Below are 21999 nucleotides of genomic sequence, written 5' to 3'. Positions count from 1 at the left end.
TGGGCCGGATCCGGCCCATGGGCTGCATGTTGCCGACCCCTGACTTAAAAGGCTGTTGTGTTTTTAGCCTAAGACAGCCTGACTTGCGCAAGTAACACTTGGGGGTCTAGATGATCATTCCAAATCTCACCGAGAAGAGAAAAATGCTGGAATAACTTGAGTGCTGGAACTCTCAAGGTATTCAGAGATGGATGTGTCAGTGTGTTGGAGAAGCCGGTTTCTAAAATTTAGCTTTGGCTATGCGTGGCTGAAAACAAACAGGCAAGCACACTCCAGTCATTCAAACACTTAGCAAAATTTATTAGAATTGCTTGTCATGATATAAAAAAATAGTTTTCATTTTCACAAGTGAGGTCTGTCTAAGCGAGTCCTTATCCACCAGCCAGCAGCAGATCTAGAAAGTGGTGCTTATAAAAGGACAGGGGACCCTCCTTCTTTGTAGCTACAGAACAGAAAGCAGAAGCTGCGAGGAGGGTTGGCTTAGGCTCACTTTTGCTGCATTTTTAGAAACGGGGGGGGGGGGGCTCCGAGGGGGCTGAAAAGGCTTCCCCTGCCATGTAAGCCTTGCCAGCCTCTCTCAATCTGTGGTACTGAAGGCAAACGGTATTGTGACCCGGTCAAACAATTACAGAAGCTGGAATTGGAGAGCAAGGCTTCAGTGTTAGCATGGCTTACTGCCCTGCACGGCAAGCAGAATACATCATGTATGCAAAACACACCCATTTATTGCATAACTTGTTCAGGTCACAGCCCTTAGTAGCCCAAACTAAATGCTGGGCTAAGGCATCTGGGTGTGTAAATTGGGTGTCTGAATAAAACACAATAGAGAGGGGGCTCTGTTTTAAAGTGTCCACACCAAGTTAATGCCACTTAGACCAAAGCCTTATGTGTACTGAGAATTTAAGAGCGTCTGCTCTTGATTTGAGGTGAAGCGAAGGCTGGAAGAGAGCTTGAGTCCCGGTACTTGCCTACCCTTAGGAAAGGAACTTTGCTCACAATCGAACCCTAGGACTGTGCGTTGTAGATGGGTTTTTATCAGACAAGCTAGGTCAACATGAAGTACACATCAGGGCCGAGGCTTGAAAGAGCGAGACCGCAGCGACTGATCCTCATGAACAGACAGCTAATTTCTTTCCTGCTCACATAAGGAGGCCGAGAGAAGGGTTTCAGAGGTCAATACAATCAAATAGCCCTCCAAAAAAGCTTGAAGAGGAAGTACGGGCAGGAATAGCCTCTTGGCTACAGAGCGCCAGGCTACAAGATACCCCTCCTGGGGTGCCCAAGTGTGGTCAGTAGAGCTGGCTCTTCAGTTGTTGCAGGACGCCAATCACAATGTCCCGTAGGGTCTAGGAGGGGAAAGTCCATAGGAATTCGTAAGAAGCTGGTTCAGGTTAAAGGGTATTCTTTGGTAGGGCTGGGAAGACAGGGAAAACTAGCCTGGATGGGATTAAACCAGAACCCTTAGTTTTCAGGCTCCTGACCCATGGGAATCATCAAACTCTTAACGGGGACACCACAGTCTTGCACCTTGCCCTAAGGACCACCTGAGACATAGTAGTACAGTGGTGCCTCGCAAGACGAAAAGAATCCGTTCTGTGATTCTCTTCGTCTAGCGGTTTTTTCATCTTGCGAAGCAAGCCCATTGACGGATTAGCCGCTTAGCGCTATTAGCGGCTTATCTGCTGATCGGATCAGCTGATAAGCGGCTTAGCGGCTTAGAAAGGGGGGGGAGGGGAAAAAACCCCGCAGGAACTCGCAAGACATTGTCGTCTTGCGAAGCAAGCCCATAGGAGATTCGTTTTGCGAAGCACCTCCAAAACGGAAAACTCTTTCGTCTAGCGAGTTTTCCGTCTTGCGAGGCATTCATCTTGCGGGGCACCACTGTAGTAGTAGTAGTAGTAGTAGTAGTAGTAGTAGTAGTAATAATAATAATAATAATAATAATAATAATAATAATAATAATAATTGTTTATAACCCGCCCATCTGGCTGGGTTTCTCCTTATGTCCCTGTTTAATCGCTGAGACCTACTGGAGGAATGCCATTAACTGTCTCTCAAGTGAATGAGGGCTGTCGGTATCTGTGAAAAATTCAGCATGGCTGATCCAACAATGTGGAATGCCCTCGCAATGGAGATCAGCCAAGAAACATCACATCTTCTTTTTAGACGACTTCCTTGGGTGGGTGGATTTTATGTGATTGGCGAGTTCCTTCTCATTTTATGTTTGCTGTATGTAGCTTAGACATTTGCTATATGAGTTAAAAGGTAAAGGGACCCCTGACCATTTGGTCCAGTCGTGGCTGCCTCTGGGGTTGTGGTGCTCATCTCGCTTTATTGGCCGAGGGAGCCGGCATACAGCTTCCAGGTCATGTGGCCAGCATGACTAAGCCACTTCTGGCGAACCAGAGCAGCACACGGAAATGCCGTTTACCTTCCCGCTGGAGCGGTACCTATTTATCTACTTGCACTTGATGTGCTTTTGAACTGTTAGGTTGGCAGGAGCAGGGACTGAGCAACGGGAGCTCACCCCGTTGCGGGGATTTGAACCGCCAACCTTCTGATCGGCAAGTCTTAGGCCCTGTGGTTTAACCCACAGCGCCACCCGCATCCCTTCTATATGAGTTAGCAGTATATAAATCTTTTTATAAGCAAATACTACACAACAGGTGGAGGAGGAGCCAGTTGTCAAGTTCCTTAGGATCATCCTGCGTAAATTGCTGGTAATCAAAGCCTGATGTGGCACTATCCTGAGGATCTGAGGTGGGGCGGGGGAATGCTTGAAAAAGTTGAGCAGTTTATCAGCATTGAGGAATATTGACGAGACTTCTAGTAATGGGAGGGGGGATCTTCTATGAATACATATCTGCCTTCACATCTCGACTCCCTTCCAAAAAATTGTGCAAGTTAAAACACTCAGATCTTACTGTTCAAACTAAATTGTGAATTTACCTAGGTAAATGTTAATGTGGGTGCAGAACTGAGATGTTCTGGTCACAGACTTCTGCAGTAGGCAGTAAAGCCAAGGCCAAAATCAGCAGTCGTGGGACATCTTAGGAGCCAAGAGGAAGTTGTGTCCATTGGAACACAACTGTATCACTTCCACAGCACTTTGTCATCTCACTGCTGGGGAGCAGGCTGGTATGAGCTACTCTTGACAGTCCTGAGTCTCAAGAACTGCATTTATTCAGTTTTCAGATGATATGCAGCTGAAACCACTTGGGCACTAAATGAACCAGTTATCAGACACTGGGAGAGGAGAGGCAGATGGGCTAGGAGCTGCCATAGCTGGGGATACCGAGCTCCATGAGATCAGAGACCTGTTGTCTCCTGAGTCAGAATGGGGCAGAGCATGCTATAGGCTGGCCAGCAGCCCTCATCTTTTTGAGTCCAGTGATGGACAAGCAGTTCCCATGTAGGCTGAAAGCGTTATACTTTTCCAGAAGGCCATTTTTTTCTGATTTTGCCCCTGCATTCTAGTGGAAGGGGTTAACCCTTTGCTCCCTGCTCTAGTGCCCTGCTGACTTGGGAGTATTTGCATAATCAAGGTGCTGTGGAAGATAAGGAAACCATTTCTCTCCTATCAGGAGTTCAATCTACCCAGTTCCAGCTGTACAAAGAGATGAACGCCATAGGCTACTGAGTGGTACTTAGCAACAGCAGGAGGAGTTAAGGAAATCCATCTCATGACCCCTTGATCGATTTAATTTCCACCTGCTTGCCTCTGAGCAGGAGGCAGCACGGACTCCAAAGAGGTTAGCATGAGCAAAACAAGCACGTATTTGCTGCACGAAACGGCTAGCCACATGCTCTCAAACTGCGGAATTACCTGTGGCTTGCAGTGCTCTTCTATCCAGCTGAAGACACATGCCGAGAGCTCCTGAAAGCTTGTCACGGAGATGGAGGCGTTGAAGGACTGGAACAAGGAATCCATGATACCCTGGAAAACGTTGAACTTCACCTGGTCGGAGACCTGGTTCTTCCCTTCATTAGGATTGTCCTGGTGAGCTTTGACAATCTGTTCGTAATTTCTGAAATGCATAAATGTGGGCTTAGGAGAAGTAGGTTGGGCTGGAAAGACATGGAGGGCTTATCTGAACTCAGGGATGCTTTATAGCAGTTGTTGCAGCGGGGAAAGCTAAAAGCTCAAAGAAACAGGATAGAATTGACTGCTCACAATTAAGGAGTTCACTTCCGTCCCTTATAAATATTGTGGGAACGGCTGCTACTGAAGCATGCTGTCTTAATGGCATGTGTACATTAACAGAGGGTCTTACATTTTCATGATTTTCAAGGCCATTACATCTTTCCGGAGCGTGGAGACCTCTTCCTCCTGCTTCTTCTTTTCCTTGTGCAAGAACTGGATATAGTCAATGGCTGAGGAGCAAAGACACCAGCGGGTTAGAACACAACCACAGAGGGGCTTCTCAAAACATAACCAGAACCTGTGGGCTATTCTGCCCTGTTAACTCAGGAAAGTTGCAGTCTCTCTCTCCCCCTAGGAGGAAGACAAGGAAGCTAGGCTCCCTTTAGGCACTAGTGCTAGTTAGACACATCTATTCAGAGTTTCATAATCTGAAAAACAGAGCGAGCGAGCAGAGGATGAAACAGGTTTCAAGACTAGTGGGAGCTTGGCAAGAAATAAGACAGAGGAGAGTAAGAAATAAGACACACAGTGCAAATGGAAGGAAGACTAAAAGCCAAACACGCCCAAGCAGTTCCTCAACTCACTTTTCTGCAACACAATCGCCTTGCTTAACTTCCCTGAGCCTATGGAGAAATCCTGCTGCTGGCAGGTAGGTACAATCGACTGCAAATCGTCGTAGCCTTTCTGTAGGAGAGAGGGAGAGTGGTGTTAAAACTTACAAAGCAAGGCTGTCCCCTCCCAAATGATTAGCTAAGTCAGCACGCCTCCAGCCCCCATTTCTTTTCTCGGCTGCTGCGGGGGAGGGGCAGTGCAAACTTGCTATACCAGGGGGGCAGAAAGGGGCGTCGAGCATGTATGGATGTGTAGGTCACCCCACTTTCTGACCTTGATGGCATCCCTCCGCTTCTGCTCAGCCTGTGTGTGGGCGCGGCGGCGGCGGTCCTTGTAGATTTCTTTGTAGGCTTCCTGCTGGTAGTCGGAGTCTTCATCATCTGCAGCAGGAAAACAGGCCTTGTCAGCTAAGGGGCAAGGCAGCAGGAAGGGGCCTAAGGGAAGCGGGGGAGGGCGCCCAGCAGCTTCCTCACCGCAAGATTTCATCAGGCTCAAGTTGCGGCGAGAAAACTGCACGGTATATTGGAAGAATCGCCATTTGCAGGCTGTGAAAGCGCAAGCCAGCCTCGGATCCCTTTTCTGGGAATTAAAAGGGAATACACCCCTGCTGGGGGGGGGGGCTTCCTTTTCTCTGCATTTTCACACTTCCATGGGGCCACTGAGGAGGAGGGATGGGACGTTAACACCTTGCAAAAAAAGCCAGGGATTAGCCGAGAATTTGGCTATGTCAAACTAGGAGTGCAGTTTCCAAAAGTCATTACCAACCAGATGCAGGCAGGTTGGTGAAGCTGATGTCCCATTTGGTAGTCCTTTAATACCTCTCTTCCCTTCCATGGCACTCCCTTCAATTGGAAGGGATTGCCTCCCAGCTGCCCAGGAATAATGCAGGGGTGCAGGTGAGAGACTCTGTTCACAGCTGGGAGACGAGTGACTGTTCCATTGACAGAGAAGCCAGTGGGCTGTACCTGTGTTGGGTACTGAAGAGGCACTGGTGGAGCCGATGCTGTTTGCTCTTGATACAATGCTCCCTTTCCTCCTGCTTTCCACAAAGAGTCCTGAAAGAGAAACACCGCCAAAGTAGACCTGACAAGAGTGCATCCTCCCCATAATTTTACTCCTTAATACCCTCTATCCACCCTACTGCGTTTGCAGTTAGGGGGAGAAAAGGGTTCGGTCCGCCCTCTTTGATGGCACACTTTTATGTGAAGCAGGGATTCACTGGTTGCAATTGGGCAACCGGGAGCTAAGCTACATTAACTGAATGCAGCGGTGTGATCCGTCATATATATCTCTGGTAAGTGTATGTACGGCACGAAAGGCCCACAAACGAGGTCACCATAACTGCCTGCCTCCCTCGCAATTGTCCCTTCATGCTTCCAGCTCAAAGGTGAGGCATCGTCCCTCTCCCACGCTAAGAATATGGGGCACACAAATTCACACAACCCTTCCGTTCCCAGCTGAACGCTTCCGAAAGGGCAACACGGGAGACCTTGTCCTTCCCAAATCCTGTGAGTGTCTGAGGAGGGGAGGGGAAGAGTCAGTGGCAACCACAAACAATGGCTAGCCAAAATTTGTGGATCCAAAGCCCAGTTGAAATGTGTAGGCCCAAAAAACGAATCCGCCAAGGGAGGGAATAGCTCCTGTTAAAACGCAAGGGCCCAGGGAGAAGCAGGGGAAGCAGCTAAGGATTATTTAGCAAGATGATAAGCAATCCAAAAAAGTCATGAGAAAGAGGGGCTACCAAACACTTACCAGGATCCAGCCCATTGTCGCTAAACGTCGAGTCAACCTGGTTTGTTGTGCCACAAGAAGAGAGGAGGGTGGAAATAAGACAACTTTTTCTTTAGACACATGCCAATGTCTTACTTGAACTCTGGCTGGTTCTTAAGCATCTCTAAAACTGATACCTCTGTGCTGAATGCACGAAGAGGTGTGTTCAACAAATACGCTGTTATCTCATGTCAAGTAAAACTAAAACAAAATCATTCCATTGACCCCCATTAAAACATTTTTTTCAAAATCTAATTACTCTCTGTAGAAAGATCAAAGTGACAATGCAGGAAGTCAACCTCCTGAAAGGTTGCTTTTGCCCTCATATATTTTATAGCACTAAAGGGAGGAAACTGAAAGTTGTATATTGCAGCCTCTGGATAGGAAAAGGTAAAGGGACCCCTGACCATTAGGTCCAGTCGTGGCCGACTCTGGGGTTGCTCATCTCGCTTTATTGGCCGAGGGAGCCAGTGTACAGCTTCTGGGTCATGTGGCCAGCATGACTAAGCCGCTTCTGGCAAACCAGAGCAGCGCACGGAAACGCCGTTTACCTTCATGCCGGAATGGTACCTATTTATCTACTTGCACTTTGACGTGCTTTCGAACTGCTAGGTTGGCAGGAGAAGGGACCGAGCAACAGGAGCTCACCCCGTCGCGGGGATTCGAACCGCTGACCTTCTGATCGGCAAGTCCTAGGCTTTGTGGTTTAACCCACAGCGCCACCCGTGTCCCTCTCTGGATAGGAGACAAGCAATATTCCCACCTTCTGGAGGGGAGGGGATAGCTTTGGGAACTATCCCAGAATCAGCAGCAGCAGTGCCTAAGAATGGATCTTGGAGAGCTGCTGCCAGTAAACAACACTAGGTGGGACGGCTCAGTGGTCTAAGGCAGCGTTCCCGAAACAGGAGCCTCACAATTTCAGACCTTTTGGAGCAGAGGGCTCAGTGCTGAGCTTTCCTCACTCCTCTTTCATTCTGGCCCATTTGCAATGCAGCGGAAAACGAGCAATGGGCACTTATAATCTTTTCCAGCTCTTTTCCTATGCACTTAGCAGCTCAAATACACACATTCAACAGGGTCTCTCCTTACTCCAGCCTTTCCCAACCTTGGGTTACCCCAGAGGCTGCTGGACTACAACTCCCATCATTCCTGACAGCTGGTCCTGCTAGTTAGGGATGATGGGAGTTGTAGTCCAACATCTAGGAACCCACAGCTGGGAAAGGCTCCATCACCGTGAGCTCAGAGGTAGGGTCAGTTCAGGCTGTCAAAGGGGCAGGAGGAGTCTTGAAAGCCCAGGAATCCTACTCGGAATAATAATAATAATAATAATAATAATAATAATAATAATAAATTTTATTTATACTCCGCCCTCCCCAGCCAAGACCGGGCTCAGGGCGGCTAACAACCAATAATAAAAACAAGTTGATTAAAATACAATTTAAAAACAAAATTAAAATACAACATTAAAACATTAGGAAGCAGCCTCTTCACAGGAGGAGAAAGGAAAAATAAAGAGGGCGAGGAAATCAATCTTGGAATAAGGGAATTTCCCTTTAAAAAAGGGAAACGTTGACAGCTATGCAATCCCGGGAGAACCAACTGCTGTTTTGTTTTGTTTTAAGTCTCCTTGGCATCTTTTAATGCAATTAGGAGGGGTTATTTATCAGCTCCATTAAGCCACGTTTAAACTAAGCCCAGATCTCAGCTGATTTCGTAACCAGAGAAATCCGCCCCAGAGGCGATCAAGCGAGCGCCTTTCTTCCCACTTCTCCCTATTCACTGACCTGGGGTCGTTTTTTTTTAGTTATATACACTGAAAAGGCCCCAGGCCTGCTTCCCAGTGGGGAAGGGGCATTCTTCACATGCTCAGAGACACTGTCTTCAGAGCCTCGCGGGTTCTGCAGGCTGAGCAGGCGACCGGGACCCACCCACCCCGTCCCGTAGACCTGCCCCATGGCTTGAGCCTCGGTCCCCACCCGCTCGCCTTGCCCTTCCTTCCCCCGGTCTCACTCACTCTGGCCGTCCAGGAGCTCTCCGGAGAAACGCTCGGCGGCTCCGCCATCTTTCCAGACCCTCCCCCCCCTCCGCCCCCGGGTCTGGCACAGCGTCACGCGTCATGCCGTGACGTCGCCCAATCAGGGCTGCGGGAGGACAGTTCTTGGAAGGGAGTGCGCTTGGGTGAGCAGGGGAAAGATTACACACACACACACACACACACACTCAGAAAGCCTGCCGTATTCCTTCCACCTGCACCGCAGACTTCATCATCATCATCATCATCATCAATAAATTTATTGCACTTGCCAAAGGCCATGACAGATTCCTGCAATCATTTTAAAATGTAATGCACACACACGTACACATACTCAGACGCCCTGCAGGGTAGGCCAGCCAGCCAGCCATATTCCGTCCACCTGCACTGCAGACTTCATCATCATCATCATCATCAATAAATTTATTGCACTAGCCAAAGGTCGCAAAAGATCCCTGCAATCCTTTTAAAATGTAATGCAACTGCTAATAAAAAAACAAGTGACCATGCACTGCGAGATCATCGATAGCAGGGATACCACTAGCTGAGTTGCAGTTGCAATAACGTCGTTGTTGTTGTTTAGTCATTTAGTCGTGTCCGACTCTTTGTGACCCCATGGACCAGAGCACGCCAGGCACTCCTGTCTTCCACTGCCTCCCGCAGCTTGGTCAAACTCATGCTGGTAGCTTCGAGAACACTTGTCCAACCATCTCGTCCTCTGTCGTACCCTTCTCCTTGTGCCCTCCATCTTTCCCAACATCAGGGTCTTTTCCAGGGAGTCTTCTCTTCTCATGTGGTGGCCAAAATATTGGAGTTTCAGCTTCAGGATCTCTCCTTCTAGTGAGCACTCAGGGCTGATTTCCTTCACAATGGATAGGTTGGATCTTCTTGCAGTCCATGGGACTCTCAAGAGTCTCCTCCAGCACCATAATTCAAAAGCATCCATTCTTTGGTGACCAGCCTTCTTTATGGTCCAGCTCTCACTTCCATACATCACTACTGGGAAAACCATAGCTTTAACTATATGGACCTTTGTTGGCAAGGTGATGTCTCTGCTTTTTAAGATGCGGTGCAATAACGTTGCCCAGTGCTATTGCTCTCACATCGGGGACCAGACTGAGGGGAAGTGTGCAATAGCCTTTTCAGGGTACCCTAATACTGGTTTGAAGCTGAGGTTGGTTTGACATTCGAGTCAACACACACGCACACACACCATAGTTGTCAACTTTTCCCTTTTTTAAAAGGGAAATTCCCTTATTCCGAATAAGATTCCTCGCAAGAGAAGGGGAAAGTTGACGGCTATGACACAAACCCTCAGGCTGTATGGGCTCGAAATCGCCCCTCTTAGACACCCCTCCCTTTGCAGAAGACCCTCTTTGCAAACTGCTTGCTTGAAGCCTCCATAGACAGGCAGGTGGCAATTGCAGACGCTGCAAAAGCACAAAACAAATTCTATGTCTGATGCTGTCTTGTTTTTAATATTTAGTTGGAAGCCGCCCCGGAGTAGCTGGGGAAACCCAGCCAGATGGGCGGGGTATAAAATAATAAATTTTTTATTATAATTTATTATCTTAATTAGAAATCACAAGGAAGTAGGAGCAGAAACATCTCTCTTTTCCGGTCCTTTTTTATTTTGAGGGGGGACACCAGCTGATTGGTCACAGTTAAATCATAAAAAAAATACAATTCTCCCCTGATTCCTATGGACAGCCCAGGGGGGAGTGAACATAAATAAAAATTACACTGAGAGCAGAACACCCACCTCTAACCTTCAGTCTAGACTCTATAGAGCAGCCTTTAATCAGCCTTGGTCTGATTAGACTACGACTCCCATCATCCCTAGCTACCGTGGCCAGCGCCGGGGATGATGGGGTTTGCAGTTCAACGGCAGTTACCAATCTCGAGAAGGGCTTGTCTAGGCTTGTCCTTTTCTATGGTTCCCCCCCTCACGTCCAGGGGCATGGCAGAAGGAAGAGGAAACAGGAAGTGACGGCAGTTGTTTTCTTTCTTCCCGCTCCCCGCCCCGCCCACTTTCTCTATGATCCTTGCGCTGTAGAGGCGCCCCCGGAAGTGCCCGTCGTCAGACGCCTGAAGGCTGCGCTGTGGGCGCAGGGCGGTGGAGGCGCCATGGCGGAGCCCGTGGATGAGCTCGCTAAGCTCGAGTACCTGTCCCTGGTCTCCAAAGTCTGCACGGAGCTCGACAACCACTTGGGCATCAACGACAAGGATCTGGGTAGGCTCCGAGGGGTCCAGTTTGTCATATTGGCTGTTATTGTTTTTATCTGTAAGCCGGCTCGAGCCCATGTCAGGGGGGAAAGGCGGGGTACAGATAAATAAACAAATATGTTGTTGTTGCTTAGTCGTTTAGTCGTGTCCGACTCTTCGTGACCCCATGGACCAGAGCACACCAGGCACTCCTGTCTTCCACTGCCTCCCGCAGTTTGGTCAGACTCATGCTGGTAGCTTCGAGAACACTGTCCAACCATCTCGTCCTCTGCCGTCCCCTTCTCCTTGTGCCCTCCATCTTTCCCAACATCAGGGTCTTTTCCAGGGAGTCTTCTCTTCTCATGAGGTGGCCAAAGTCTTGGAGCCTCAGCTTCAGGATCTGTCCTTCCAGTGAGCACTCAGGGCTAATTTCCTTAAGAATGGATGTGTTTGATCTTCTTGCAGTCCATGGGACTCTCAAGAGTCTCCTCCAGCACCACAATTCAAAAGCATCCATTCTTCAGCGATCAGCCTTCTTTATGGTCCAGCTTTCACTTCCGTACACCACTACTGGGAAAACCATAGATTTAACTATACGGACCTTTTTCGGCAAGGTGTTGCCTCTGCTTTTTAAGATGCTGTCTAGGTTTGTCATTGCTTTTCTCCCGAGAAGCAGGCGTCTTTTAATTTCGTGACTGCTGCCACCATCTGCAGTGATCATGGAGCCCAAGAAATAAAATCTCTCACTGCTTCCATTTCTTCCCCTTCTGCTTGCCAGGAGGTGATGGGACCAGTGGTCATGACCTTCGTTTTTTTGATGTTGAGCTTCAAACCATATTTTGTGCTCTCCTCTTTCACCCTCATTAAAAGGTTATTTAATTCCTCCTCACTTTCTGCCATCAATGTTGTGTCATCTGCAATAACAGTAATAAATAATCTGTGACTTCTTAAACGTGTGAGGGGGCTGTTATTATGGTTATAATTTATGCTTCCCAATGTGTTACTAACAGTGAATTTTTGGCATTTCTTATGGTTCTATGGGCCTCATACACAGTATACAAATATATATTGTGACATACACATTTTTAAAATTAGAATGTACACGGCAGTCACCTGGTGACAATGGAGAGGTTATCATTTATTATTATTTTAACAATTTCTTAATGATTTCTTCCTCAGTACTTCAGCTGTGCTTTCGTTCTTTTATTTTTCTCTTTCATGGGTGTCATGTTCTTTGGAAGCTTGTTTAGACCAAGTGAATGGCCTTTTAGGCTTCCTCCACATGAATAGGAGTTCACTTTTTGAATAATAAGAATTATAGGTCACAGGAATTTAGAGATGTTTAGGCAGGGCATGGCAAAAAAAAAAAAAGGTTGTGACTCACTGGTTTATGCTGTGCAAATTATGTTCTTAACATTGTACGTAGCCCTGGGATCTTTGGATAAAGGGTGATATATAAATCAAATAAATCGTGAGTTTGTGAGAAGTGAGGTTACAGGGGACCAGGCCTTCTCGGTGGTGGCACCCACCCTATGGAACATCCTTCCATTAGATGTCAAGGAAGTAAACAATTATCTGACTTTCAGAACACATCTGTGCGGGGGGAGCTCTCCCTCTGCACTTCGGAGGCTTCGCATTGCTATCGCTGAAGCCAAGGAGCCTGCATTCGCTCCATAGGACGCACACACATTTCCTCTTAATTTTTGGAGGGGAAAAAGTGCATCCTATAGAGTGAAAAATACGGTAGTTGGGAAATGTATATGCAGGTATTTTAAGAATTGGGACCATGCCTGCTCCAAAACAGTGTGAGCCCTTTTCGCCTAATCCTTTTTCCTTTCACCCTCCAATTGTTTACAGCTGAATTTGTGATAAACCTCGCAGAGAGAAATACAACCTTTGATGCATTCAAGGCAGCCTTGGTGAAGAATGGTGCCGAATTTACAGTGAGTGCTAAAATCTTTTGAAGGCGGCAGGTGCAGAGGGTGGTGTTGGTGGTTGAGCTGGTGGGGAGGGAAAGAATTGCAGGAGCAATAAATTATGTTTCTGCTTCTTTTTTTAAACCCAAATCCTGTATTTCAGGATTCCCTCATTAGCAACCTGCTGCGTCTTATACAGACGATGCGACCGCCTGCAAAACCTTCCACTAGCAAAGGTAAGTGAAGCCTCACGGACACACAGGCAGAATGGGGATGGAAGGGACCTAGCAGCTGCAAGTTGTGGTTAGAAAACAACCATTGCACAGTTCTGGAATAGGTGTACAAATAAACAAAAATATGGGTTAAAAACAGATACCACTGTGGGTTGGTACAAGCCAGATTCTGGGTCAGCACACTTGCAGTCTCTCTTACAGTTTCATAGTGTGAGCCTTTATATATACGATATATGATATCTTTATTGTCACTGTCCCATGCAGAAGAATGAAATTGAAAAACTACATAAAACATTCAAAACCCCCTAAAATCTCTGAAACCCCATTTTAAAATACACTATACTATAGAGATCCCTTATGCTGCATTTAGAACCAGAATTGCATTTGTGTAGAAACTGTTTCTCAGGTGGCTAGTCCTAGCCTTTATAACCCTATACCTTCAGCAGAAGCTGAAAGAGATCATTTCCGGGGTGTGTACTATCCTGCGCTATCTCTGCCACTTTCTTATGGCACCTGACAGCATAGGTTTGATCTAAGGTGGGAAGAGTGCACCATTTTAGTAAGTGGTCTTGGGATTTCTGCCAAAATTCCACACCGTGAGTTACAGGGTTTCAGTGCACACCTTGCCATCCTCAATGGTTGGCCTGTCAGAAGGGATCCCATCACCTGCCTGTGAGAAAGAGCGACTCAAAATGCAAATCTGCCATGGCCCTTCACCTTTCCAGAGTGCAAGTAACGCAGCAGAGTTAATAACATTTAGATGAAAATCTAATAGAGAAAGTAATAAAGAAAGGAGGTACATATACAGGTTACAAGTGAAATGAAATGAAATTTCAAGTCGTGTGTGTTTTCTTTTGTTTATTATCGCTGTAGAAGCTGTAAAACCGAAAACCGAAAAAGAAAAGTACAAGGAGTTGTTTCCAGCCCTCTGTCGACCAGACAATCCCATTGTCAGGGTAGGTGGTTTTTTGTTCATTACTAGCTGCAGACGGGAAGAGCAGAGTGCAGAGGAATCTGGGGCAAGAGAGCACATTAGGAACAGAGTGTGGGTTGCAGGCATGAAGGCTGGAGGGAGGAGGTTTGTGAGATTAGGAAGGAGAGCCAGGCACCCCAAGTGCGGGAATGGAGTGGGGGTTGCGTGGCGATACCCGCCCCCTCCCACAGATGGAATAAATAACGACACCGGACACAAGAATTTAGGTTGATGGGCGAAAAATGGCCACAACTTTATTGATTACAGGTAAGAGCGGTATTGGCCTTAGGCATTGGCCCTAACAGTCTATCCGGTCTAACCGGGGAGGGTTAAGCACCAACAGGGGGAGCCACCCAGATGTACATCCGTAGGCGCTCCCCAAGGGGTTACCGCTCGGGAGCGCGCTTTAGGCCCTAGCCTCCGTAGGTTTCGGGCGAGGTGACGCCCCCCGGAGTCCTTTAACGAACTACCCCCCAAGCATTGGGGGAGGTGATGGCGATCCTCCCCCCCGTCCTCATTTGCATAACAATACCCCGGCCAATGCCTAACCGCCAAAACCCAAGAGTTGTGACGTTTTGCTACGAGGTAGGCGAAAAAACCAAGTGGCTTCAAAATTCAGCCAATTAGCCAAATGGAAAAACTCCTACCAGGCCCCTTGCGGCGACCAGCCGAAGCCCATAGCAAAGTCAAAATGCCTACCTAAAGGGTGGGTGGGTGGGAAACCGTGGCTGCTGCAGAGGAGGAAAGGGGGCGAGTCAGGGCTGCCCTGACCTTAAGTGCCCCCAGGTAGCCCCACCCCCAGCGCCAGCCCATTGGCTGGCGCTACCAGGTATGAATATTTATGGGATCCCTAGGTCCTGCGGGGCTGGCGCCAGCCCCGCAACAGTGTGAATGGGGCTTGCGCCCGCAACCCCCCCCCCCCGTAGTTTGGGAGTGGATTTGTGAATAATAGCAAAATAACAGCATTCCCAAGAAATTATTATTATTATTTATACCCTGCCCATCTGGCTGGGTTTCCCCAGCCACTCTGGGCGGCTTCCAACAAAATATTAAAATACAATAGTCCGTCAAACATTAAAAGCTTCCCTAAACAGGGCTGCCTTCAGATGTCTTCTAAAAGTCTGGTAGTTGTTGTTTTCTTTGACATCTGGTGGGAGGACGTTCCACAGGGTGGGTGCCACTACCAAGAAGGCCCTCTGTCTGGTTCCCTGTAACTTGGCTTCTCACAGCGAGGGAACCGCCAGAAGGCCCTCGGCGCTGGACCTCAGTGTCCGGGCAGAACGATGGAGGTGGATACGCTCCTTTCTGTTTTCTCTTGCTTTCCTGATCAGCAGCAGAATCCTAACCATGCCTACTTAAAAGCAAGTGCTACTGAGTTCAACAGTGGGGTCCAAGTGTGGTGAGATTTGACTTTGGTGCCAAGAAGAACTCGGTTCTAGTTCAGCTGTCGCCACATGGATCTGAAAGAGATGTTGAATTAGTGTATCAGCGGTCTATTTAGAGGGGTTCTCTCCTTTCCTTCACAGACAATGTTGGATGAAGATGATGTGAAGGTAGCTGCCGATGCCCTCAAGGAACTGGAAGCTTTGATGCCAACTGCAGGCAGGCAGGAGAAGCACCGAAGCAGTGAGGACCAGTAGGTTCCTGGGGCTTCATCTCCTCAAGAAGGAAACTTTTTCAGTGTGTCGTTGTTGTTTTGGAAAAATCATAGGTGATCTAGCTCAGAGGTGGGCAGAAGGCAGGTTGGGATCTACTGGTAGGTTTAAGAATGGCACACAGTAGATTGGCAAGAGTTTCTGATTCCCAGTTGTCTAACAATAAGGTAAAGGTAAAGGGACCCCTGACCATTAGGTCCAATCATGACCAACTCTGGGGTTGTGGCGCTCATCTCGCTTTATTGGTCGAGGGAGCCGGCGTACAGCTTCCAGGTCATGTGGCCAGCATGACTAAGCCGCTTTTGGCGAACCAGAGCAGCGCACGGAAACGCCGTTTACCTTCCCGCCGGAGTGGTACCTATTTATCTACTTGCACTTTGGTGTTCTTTCGAACCGCTAGGTTGGCAGGAGCAGGGACGGAGCAACGGGAGCTCACCCCGTCATGGGGATTCAAACCACCAACCTTCTGATTGGCAAGTCCTAGGCTCTGTGGTGTAACCCACAGCGCCACCCACGTCCCCTGTCTAACAGTAGCCTTGTCTAAAAGGTTCCTCTCCTCTAAATGAGCCAGGTAAAAACGAATGTCACAGCGTGACAAAGGGTGTGTGCGGATGACAAGGTGAAAGGACTTGCAAGGTTCTGTTATTGATCACAAATTTATTGATGGCACGTGTACCTCTTATTTTCTTAATTCTTAGCGCCCCTCCCAAAATAGCTACTGTTTTGCACCTGCCTCTTATTGGTGGACCTCAAGATTTTACTTTAAAAATAAAGTAGATCCCGAAAGTCTGCCCACCCCTGATCTAATTCAACTCTCTTATCTCAGGTAGGATATTCCATCACGAATCCACAAATATCACCATTGTAGTGGACTATATTGGAGTAAAGACCGCAGCCTGGAGAAGCTGCCGAATTTTGCCATTTTGTTTCTGTAAAAAAGGAAGAAATGGCCCCTGTCATTACTTATAAGTATTATCAGCCAAATTAGGTTGCCCAACCAGACGCTGCTTCTGTCACTAATTCTGCCATGCCCTGTAGTCTTTCACTTGACTGACCAAGGAGGAGGCTGCAGAGGTGTTTTAAAAAAACTCTCCTTGGTCTCCCAAGGAATCCCGTTGCGGGGATTCGAACCGCCAACCTTCCGATTGGCAAGCCCTAGGCTCAGTGGTTTAGACCACAGCACCACCCGCTTCCAAGGTACCACTGTATTTAAGTAGCGTCTGAGTCAAGAGGGGACCTGAGTACTCATACTTTCTGTTGTTAGCAGCAAGAGAAGGCGGAGGAGCCGCAGTCGCAGCAGGGGCCGGGACCAAAAGCGGAAGCGGAAGTCGCCCTCTCATTCCCGGACGAGGGAGCGGAATAAGGGGAAGTCCAGGTATCGTTCCAGGAGCAGAAGCCCCAGCTGGGACCGCAAGGAGCGGGAGAAGCCTGCAGAGAAGAGCAGCGAGCGGTGGCGGGATAAGCACGTGGACCGGCCCCCACCAGAGGAGCCTTCCATCGGGGACATCTACAACGGCAAAGTCACCAGCATCATGCAGTTTGGCTGCTTTGTCCAGCTCGAAGGACTCAGGTATTTGATACAAGGTGGGCTTCACCTTTTGCGTTCCTGGCTGCCACTGATCTGTGCAGTTCCAGAAAGTGAGAAACTGACACTTTTTCTTAACTGTACCAAAGCCATGTCTATGGCATTTTAGGCACGTACAAAGTAAGTCCAGGGGTTTTTATTTTGGGTAAGCTTGCTTGGGGTTATGTACACCTCCCAGTCCAACAATTAAGTGTGTTATTACCATATCCGTCTTGATACCTTTACGGTGGGTGGAGCTTACAGTGTATAACTTTGAAAAGCTCCTGCGTGAGATGTAGCAGATACCCACTGGCTCTTTCTGTGTCCAATTCCCCTTTTTAGGAAGCGCTGGGAAGGACTTGTCCACATCTCAGAGCTGCGCCGCGAGGGGCGTGTTGCTAACGTGGCCGACGTGGTGAGCAAAGGGCAGAGGGTCAAAGTCAAAGTTCTGTCCTTCACTGGCTCTAAAACCAGCCTCAGCATGAAGGTAAGAGAGGGTCCATTCCATAAAAGCCCACCTTGTGTCTGCTTCTGTTTCTTTTCCCTTCCCTTTCTGCCCTTCGCTTCTGTCTTGCTCCTTGTTTCCTGGGACATTAGCATCTCTTTCCTCTGTCTGCTTCATCTTGCCTTGCTGCTCCTCCAGTGCTCATTTCTCAGTCCCTGGCCATCCTCATTCCACTCCTCCTTACTTTGGCCATATAATAAAACAATTCCATCTCTGATTTGGGCCAAGGGGTGGGTCTCTTTTAGGACAACGTATTGTGGTGCAAAAACACTTGCTCCCTAGGAGGTGAGCGGTTGCTATCAGGGAATAGTGCCAAGGCACTGTTTCTACCCTGGACTTCAACTATTCAGCCTTGCTTTGCAGTTATTTTGGCCTTGGGATATCTCATTGGCCCTTTCCTCTAATTCACACCAGCAGTTTTAAGGAAGAGAGTAAAAGTGGGGAATCCTGCATGGACCACACTGATCTCAAGAGCCATCTGCTAACTGACCTCAGAGGTAGTGACAGATGCAAATGGGCCATTGTTTACCAGCCAGTGCTTCTCGCTTACTGGGAAACCCCAAGACAGGAACTGTTGTTGTCGATATGAGCCATGCCGGTACATGTCTCACCTGGGCGACACGCTAAGCTTGCACACTAATTGCGAAATGGAACTATTGGAGATGTGGAGTAGAAATGGGTACCATGTTTCATATGTGGTGGCTGTGTAAAAAAATTAAGATCTTCTGGGATGACATATACGGTGAACTTAGGAAAATGTTCAGGGTCTTATTTAATAATAAAAAAACCCAGGGGCCTTTCTACTCGGAATTACAGAACCAGACATTCCTATAAAGGTAAAAGAAGGGTTTTTTATACGCCATTTTATTTGTTAGTGTTAAAAGTGACTAACTGGAAAAGTGATAAAAGTCATTCCAGATCAGAATGGTTACAAAACTAGCTGAGTATGCAGAGCTGGCCCAACTACAGTGCTACCTCGGGTTACGTACTTAGTTCTTTCCGGAGCTCCATACTTAACCTGAAACTGTTATTAACCTGAAGCACCACTTTAGCTAATGGGGCCTCCCGCTGCCACCACGCCGCCGGAGCACGATTTCTGTTCTCATCCTGAAGCAAAGTTCTTAACCTGAAGCACTATTTCTGGGTTAGTGGAATCTGTAACCTGAAGCGTATGTAACCTGAAGAGTATGTAACCCGAGGTACCACTGTATCTGAAAAAATGAAAGACAAGTCAAAACAAATATTTATTGCAGGATGGGAAGTTTTCAAAACATATCTTTAAAATAACTGTTGCATTATGAATTCGGTCGCTGCCTTTGAATAACTTTTGCAGCTGTACTAAATAAGAAATAAAGACACAGAAGAGTAATATTTTATTGTAAAATGAACATACAGATTTATGCAATAAGTTTGTAAATTTTGAAAGAAGTATGGAGGAGACGGGAAGTTGGATGTACTTTGAGAAGGTTTACTGACAAATCATAAAAAAATACTTTTTTGTTTATTTTGTATTTGAGGTGGCGGGTGATGTAAATGTATGGTTGTTGTGTGTGTGTTTTTGTTGTTGTCTGTGTACAATAAAGCATAAATTAAAAAAATTGCAAAATGGAACTAAGGTACCGTATTTTTCGCCCTATAGGACGCACTGGCCCATTGGACGCACCTAATTTTTTGAGGGGGGAAATAAAGGAGAAAAAAATTATTACCCCCCCCCGGCGCGGGGCTGGGGCGGGGGAAGCCCGAGCTTCCCCTGACCCCAGCCCCCAGAACAGGCAGCTCTCCGCAAGCCGTGGGAGCCCAGCGACGGGCTCCCACGTCTTGCGGAGAGCTGCGCGAAGCTAAGCCTGGGCGCGCTGCGCCTCCCCGCTGTCCTCCGAGCTTGTGGGGCTGGCGGCAGGGAGAAGCGGGCTTCTCCCCGCCACCAGCCTCCAAACCAGGTCAGGGGACAGCAGGATGGCGCGCTGCATTCGCCCCATAGGATGCACACACATTTCCCCTTCATTTTTGGAGGGGGGAAAGTGCGTCCTATAGGGCGAAAAATACGGTAATCTTTTTTAATTTTTGCATTGCTACATTGATGGGAGTGCCAACCTGTGATTTGTGTGTGCTTTAGGATGTAGATCAAGACACAGGGGAGGATTTGAACCCAAACAGACGTCGGAACCTCGTCGGGGAGTCTGAGGAGGCAGCCATGAGGAACCCAGACCGGCCAACCCATCTCTCCTTGGTCAGCGCTCCGGAGGTAGAGGACGATACGTTGGAACGGAAGCGCCTCACCCGCATTTCTGACCCTGAGAAATGGGAAATCAAGCAGGTAACGATTTCTGGCTTGGGACTAAATCACCAATGGCAACCAATCAGGAGACAAGTCCTGAGTCCTTTGCCTGAGCATGAAGAGGGTGTTTGCCATCGTTTAAATAAACTTGTGTTTGAAAGAAGACAGGCATCTAAACTTTTTGGCTGAAGGTTTTGACCTTGTGCTTCCCCACCCCCTTCAGATGATTGCTGCCAACGTGCTTTCCAAGGAGGAGTTCCCTGACTTCGACGAGGAAACGGGGATCCTGCCAAAGGTTGACGATGAGGAAGGTAAGGAAAGTTGCGCTCTGTGATGGTCTAGACTTGATTCACCTCTGTGCTTGTTCCTCATCTAGCAATTCATTTTGCTCACGTCCCACTCTGAACTGGAGAATGGTGGATTTGAGGTACAGTGGTGCCTTGGTTCTCAAACTTAATCTGTTCTGGCAGTCAGTTCAACTCCCGAAATGGTTCAGAAACCAAGGTGCGGCTTCCATTTGGCTGCAGGAGCTTCCGGCACTCAATTGGAAGTCGCAGAAGCAGCGTCAGACGTTCAGCTTCCGAAAAACGATTGCAAACCTGAACACTTCCTAGTTTGCGGCTTTTGGGAGCCGATTTGTTCGGGGGTCAAGCCGTTTGAGTGCCAAGGTACTACTGTATTTCCACTATCAAGACTAATTAACTGCTTCCCTGCCTTCCGCACTGCCTAGAAACATGGCTAACATCCGCACCCATCCAGATGTTGCTGGACTACAGCTCCCATCGTCTCGTGACTTTTGGCCCTGCTGACTGGGACTGATGGGAGTTAGTCTGCCAACATCTGGAGGGCCACAGTTTACCTGCCCCTGGCTGAGAACATCTGCAAGGTAGAACTCAAGGGAGAGTCTCTTTCCATTGTATTTCTGTGTTCTTCAGAGGCTAGGAGCGTTTCCACCTCCATCGTTCTGCCCGGACACTGAGGTCCAGCTCTGAGGGCCTTCTGGTGGTTCCAGAGAGCCAGTGTGGTGTAGTGGTTAAGAACAGTAGTCTCGTAATCTGGGAAACCGGGTTCACGTCTCCGCTCCTCCACATGCAGCTGCTGGGTGACCTTGGGCCAGTCTCCCAGCCCCACTCACCTCACAGAGTGTTTGTTGTGGGGGAGGAAGGGAAAGGAAAATGTTAGGCGCTTTGAGACTCCTTAAAGGGGGTGAAAGGTGGGATATCAAATCCAAACTCCTCCTCCTCCTCCTCCTCCTCTTCTTCTTCTTCTTCTTCTTCTTCTTCCTTCGCTATGAGAAGCCAAGTCACAGGGAACCAGGCAGAGGGCCTTCTCAGTAGTGGCACCCGCCCTGTGGAACGCCCTCCCACCAGATGTCAAAGAGAAAAATAACTACCAAACTTTTAGAAGACATCTGAAAGCAGCCCTGTTTAGGGAAGCTTTTAATGTTTAATAGGTTATTGTATTTTAGTGTTCTGTTGGAAGCCGCCCAGAGTGCCTGGGGAAACCCAGCCAGATGGGCACGGTATAAGTAATAAATTATTATTATTATTATTATTATTATTATTATTATTATTATTATTATTATTAATTGTTATCGTTATTATTATTATTATTAGGCAAAAGTTTTCCAATACAGGGACTAGTCTGCTCTCTTTGCAGGGGCTAGATTAGCCTAGAGGCTGCTAGATAATCATAAGATTGTAGAGCTGGAAGGGGTCACGAGGGTCATCTAGTCCAACCCCTCCTGCCCTGTTGGAATCTTTTGCCCAATATGGGGCTGTACCCATTGAGCTATCCCAGGTGCCACCCCCTAGCTTAGCTGGCAAAGAACAAGGTGGGAGCTTGTTGATGAGAGCAGGGACCCTTGTTAAAATGTGCCTGGGACTGAGCTTGGTTCCCTCTTCCAGACGAGGACCTGGAAATCGAACTGGTAGAGGAGGAGCCGCCGTTCCTGCGAGGGCACACCAAGCAGAGCATGGACATGAGCCCCATCAAGATTGTGAAGGTGACCAGATCCAGACCCCGGGCCCTTCCATAATCGCCAGCAGTGGGGAGGGATGGCAAGGGTGTGCTGATATTTGATTTGGGGGTGTAATTTGTTGGGGTGGCTACCGA

General features: G+C 48.1%; 2 protein-coding genes and 1 long non-coding RNA gene across 4 annotated transcripts in view; 1 reads left to right on the top strand and 2 right to left on the bottom strand.

The window, feature by feature from the left end:
• Positions 1 to 21999, bottom strand: part of LOC308571489 — a 103967-nt gene that overhangs the window by 8024 nt on the left and 73944 nt on the right. The gene's annotated exons all lie outside the window — the stretch shown is intronic.
• Positions 277 to 8646, bottom strand: MLX (MAX dimerization protein MLX). Its single transcript, XM_081168729.1, has 8 exons — positions 8541 to 8646; positions 6509 to 6545; positions 5722 to 5811; positions 5030 to 5136; positions 4729 to 4828; positions 4275 to 4374; positions 3827 to 4028; positions 277 to 1346 (listed from the first exon to the last, which is right to left on the bottom strand). Exons 1-8 carry the CDS (start codon positions 8586 to 8588, stop codon positions 1290 to 1292), a joined length of 741 nt encoding a protein of 246 aa, XP_081024855.1. The 5' UTR covers positions 8589 to 8646; the 3' UTR covers positions 277 to 1289.
• The window catches only part of DHX8 (DEAH-box helicase 8), a 34132-nt gene continuing 22744 nt past the window's right edge, over positions 10612 to 21999 (top strand). The window contains exons 1-10 of one of the 2 annotated variants that reach the window (XM_081166120.1): positions 10612 to 10791; positions 12621 to 12706; positions 12843 to 12915; positions 13786 to 13868; positions 15412 to 15521; positions 16808 to 17110; positions 17447 to 17591; positions 19723 to 19923; positions 20108 to 20195; positions 21792 to 21889. In XM_081166120.1, the coding sequence (XP_081022246.1) occupies positions 10686 to 10791; positions 12621 to 12706; positions 12843 to 12915; positions 13786 to 13868; positions 15412 to 15521; positions 16808 to 17110; positions 17447 to 17591; positions 19723 to 19923; positions 20108 to 20195; positions 21792 to 21889 (1293 nt within the window). In that variant the 5' untranslated portion in view covers positions 10612 to 10685. Of the gene's footprint in view, positions 10792 to 12620; positions 12707 to 12842; positions 12916 to 13785; positions 13869 to 15411; positions 15522 to 16804; positions 17111 to 17446; positions 17592 to 19722; positions 19924 to 20107; positions 20196 to 21791; positions 21890 to 21999 lie in introns of both variants that reach the window. The other variant, XM_081166119.1, reaches the window with a different exon arrangement.

This window comes from Podarcis bocagei (assembly GCF_964188305.1).
Source record: "Podarcis bocagei genome assembly, chromosome: 13".
Classification (NCBI taxonomy): domain Eukaryota; kingdom Metazoa; phylum Chordata; class Lepidosauria; order Squamata; family Lacertidae; genus Podarcis; species Podarcis bocagei.
This window is presented reverse-complemented; position numbering and strand designations above follow the sequence as displayed.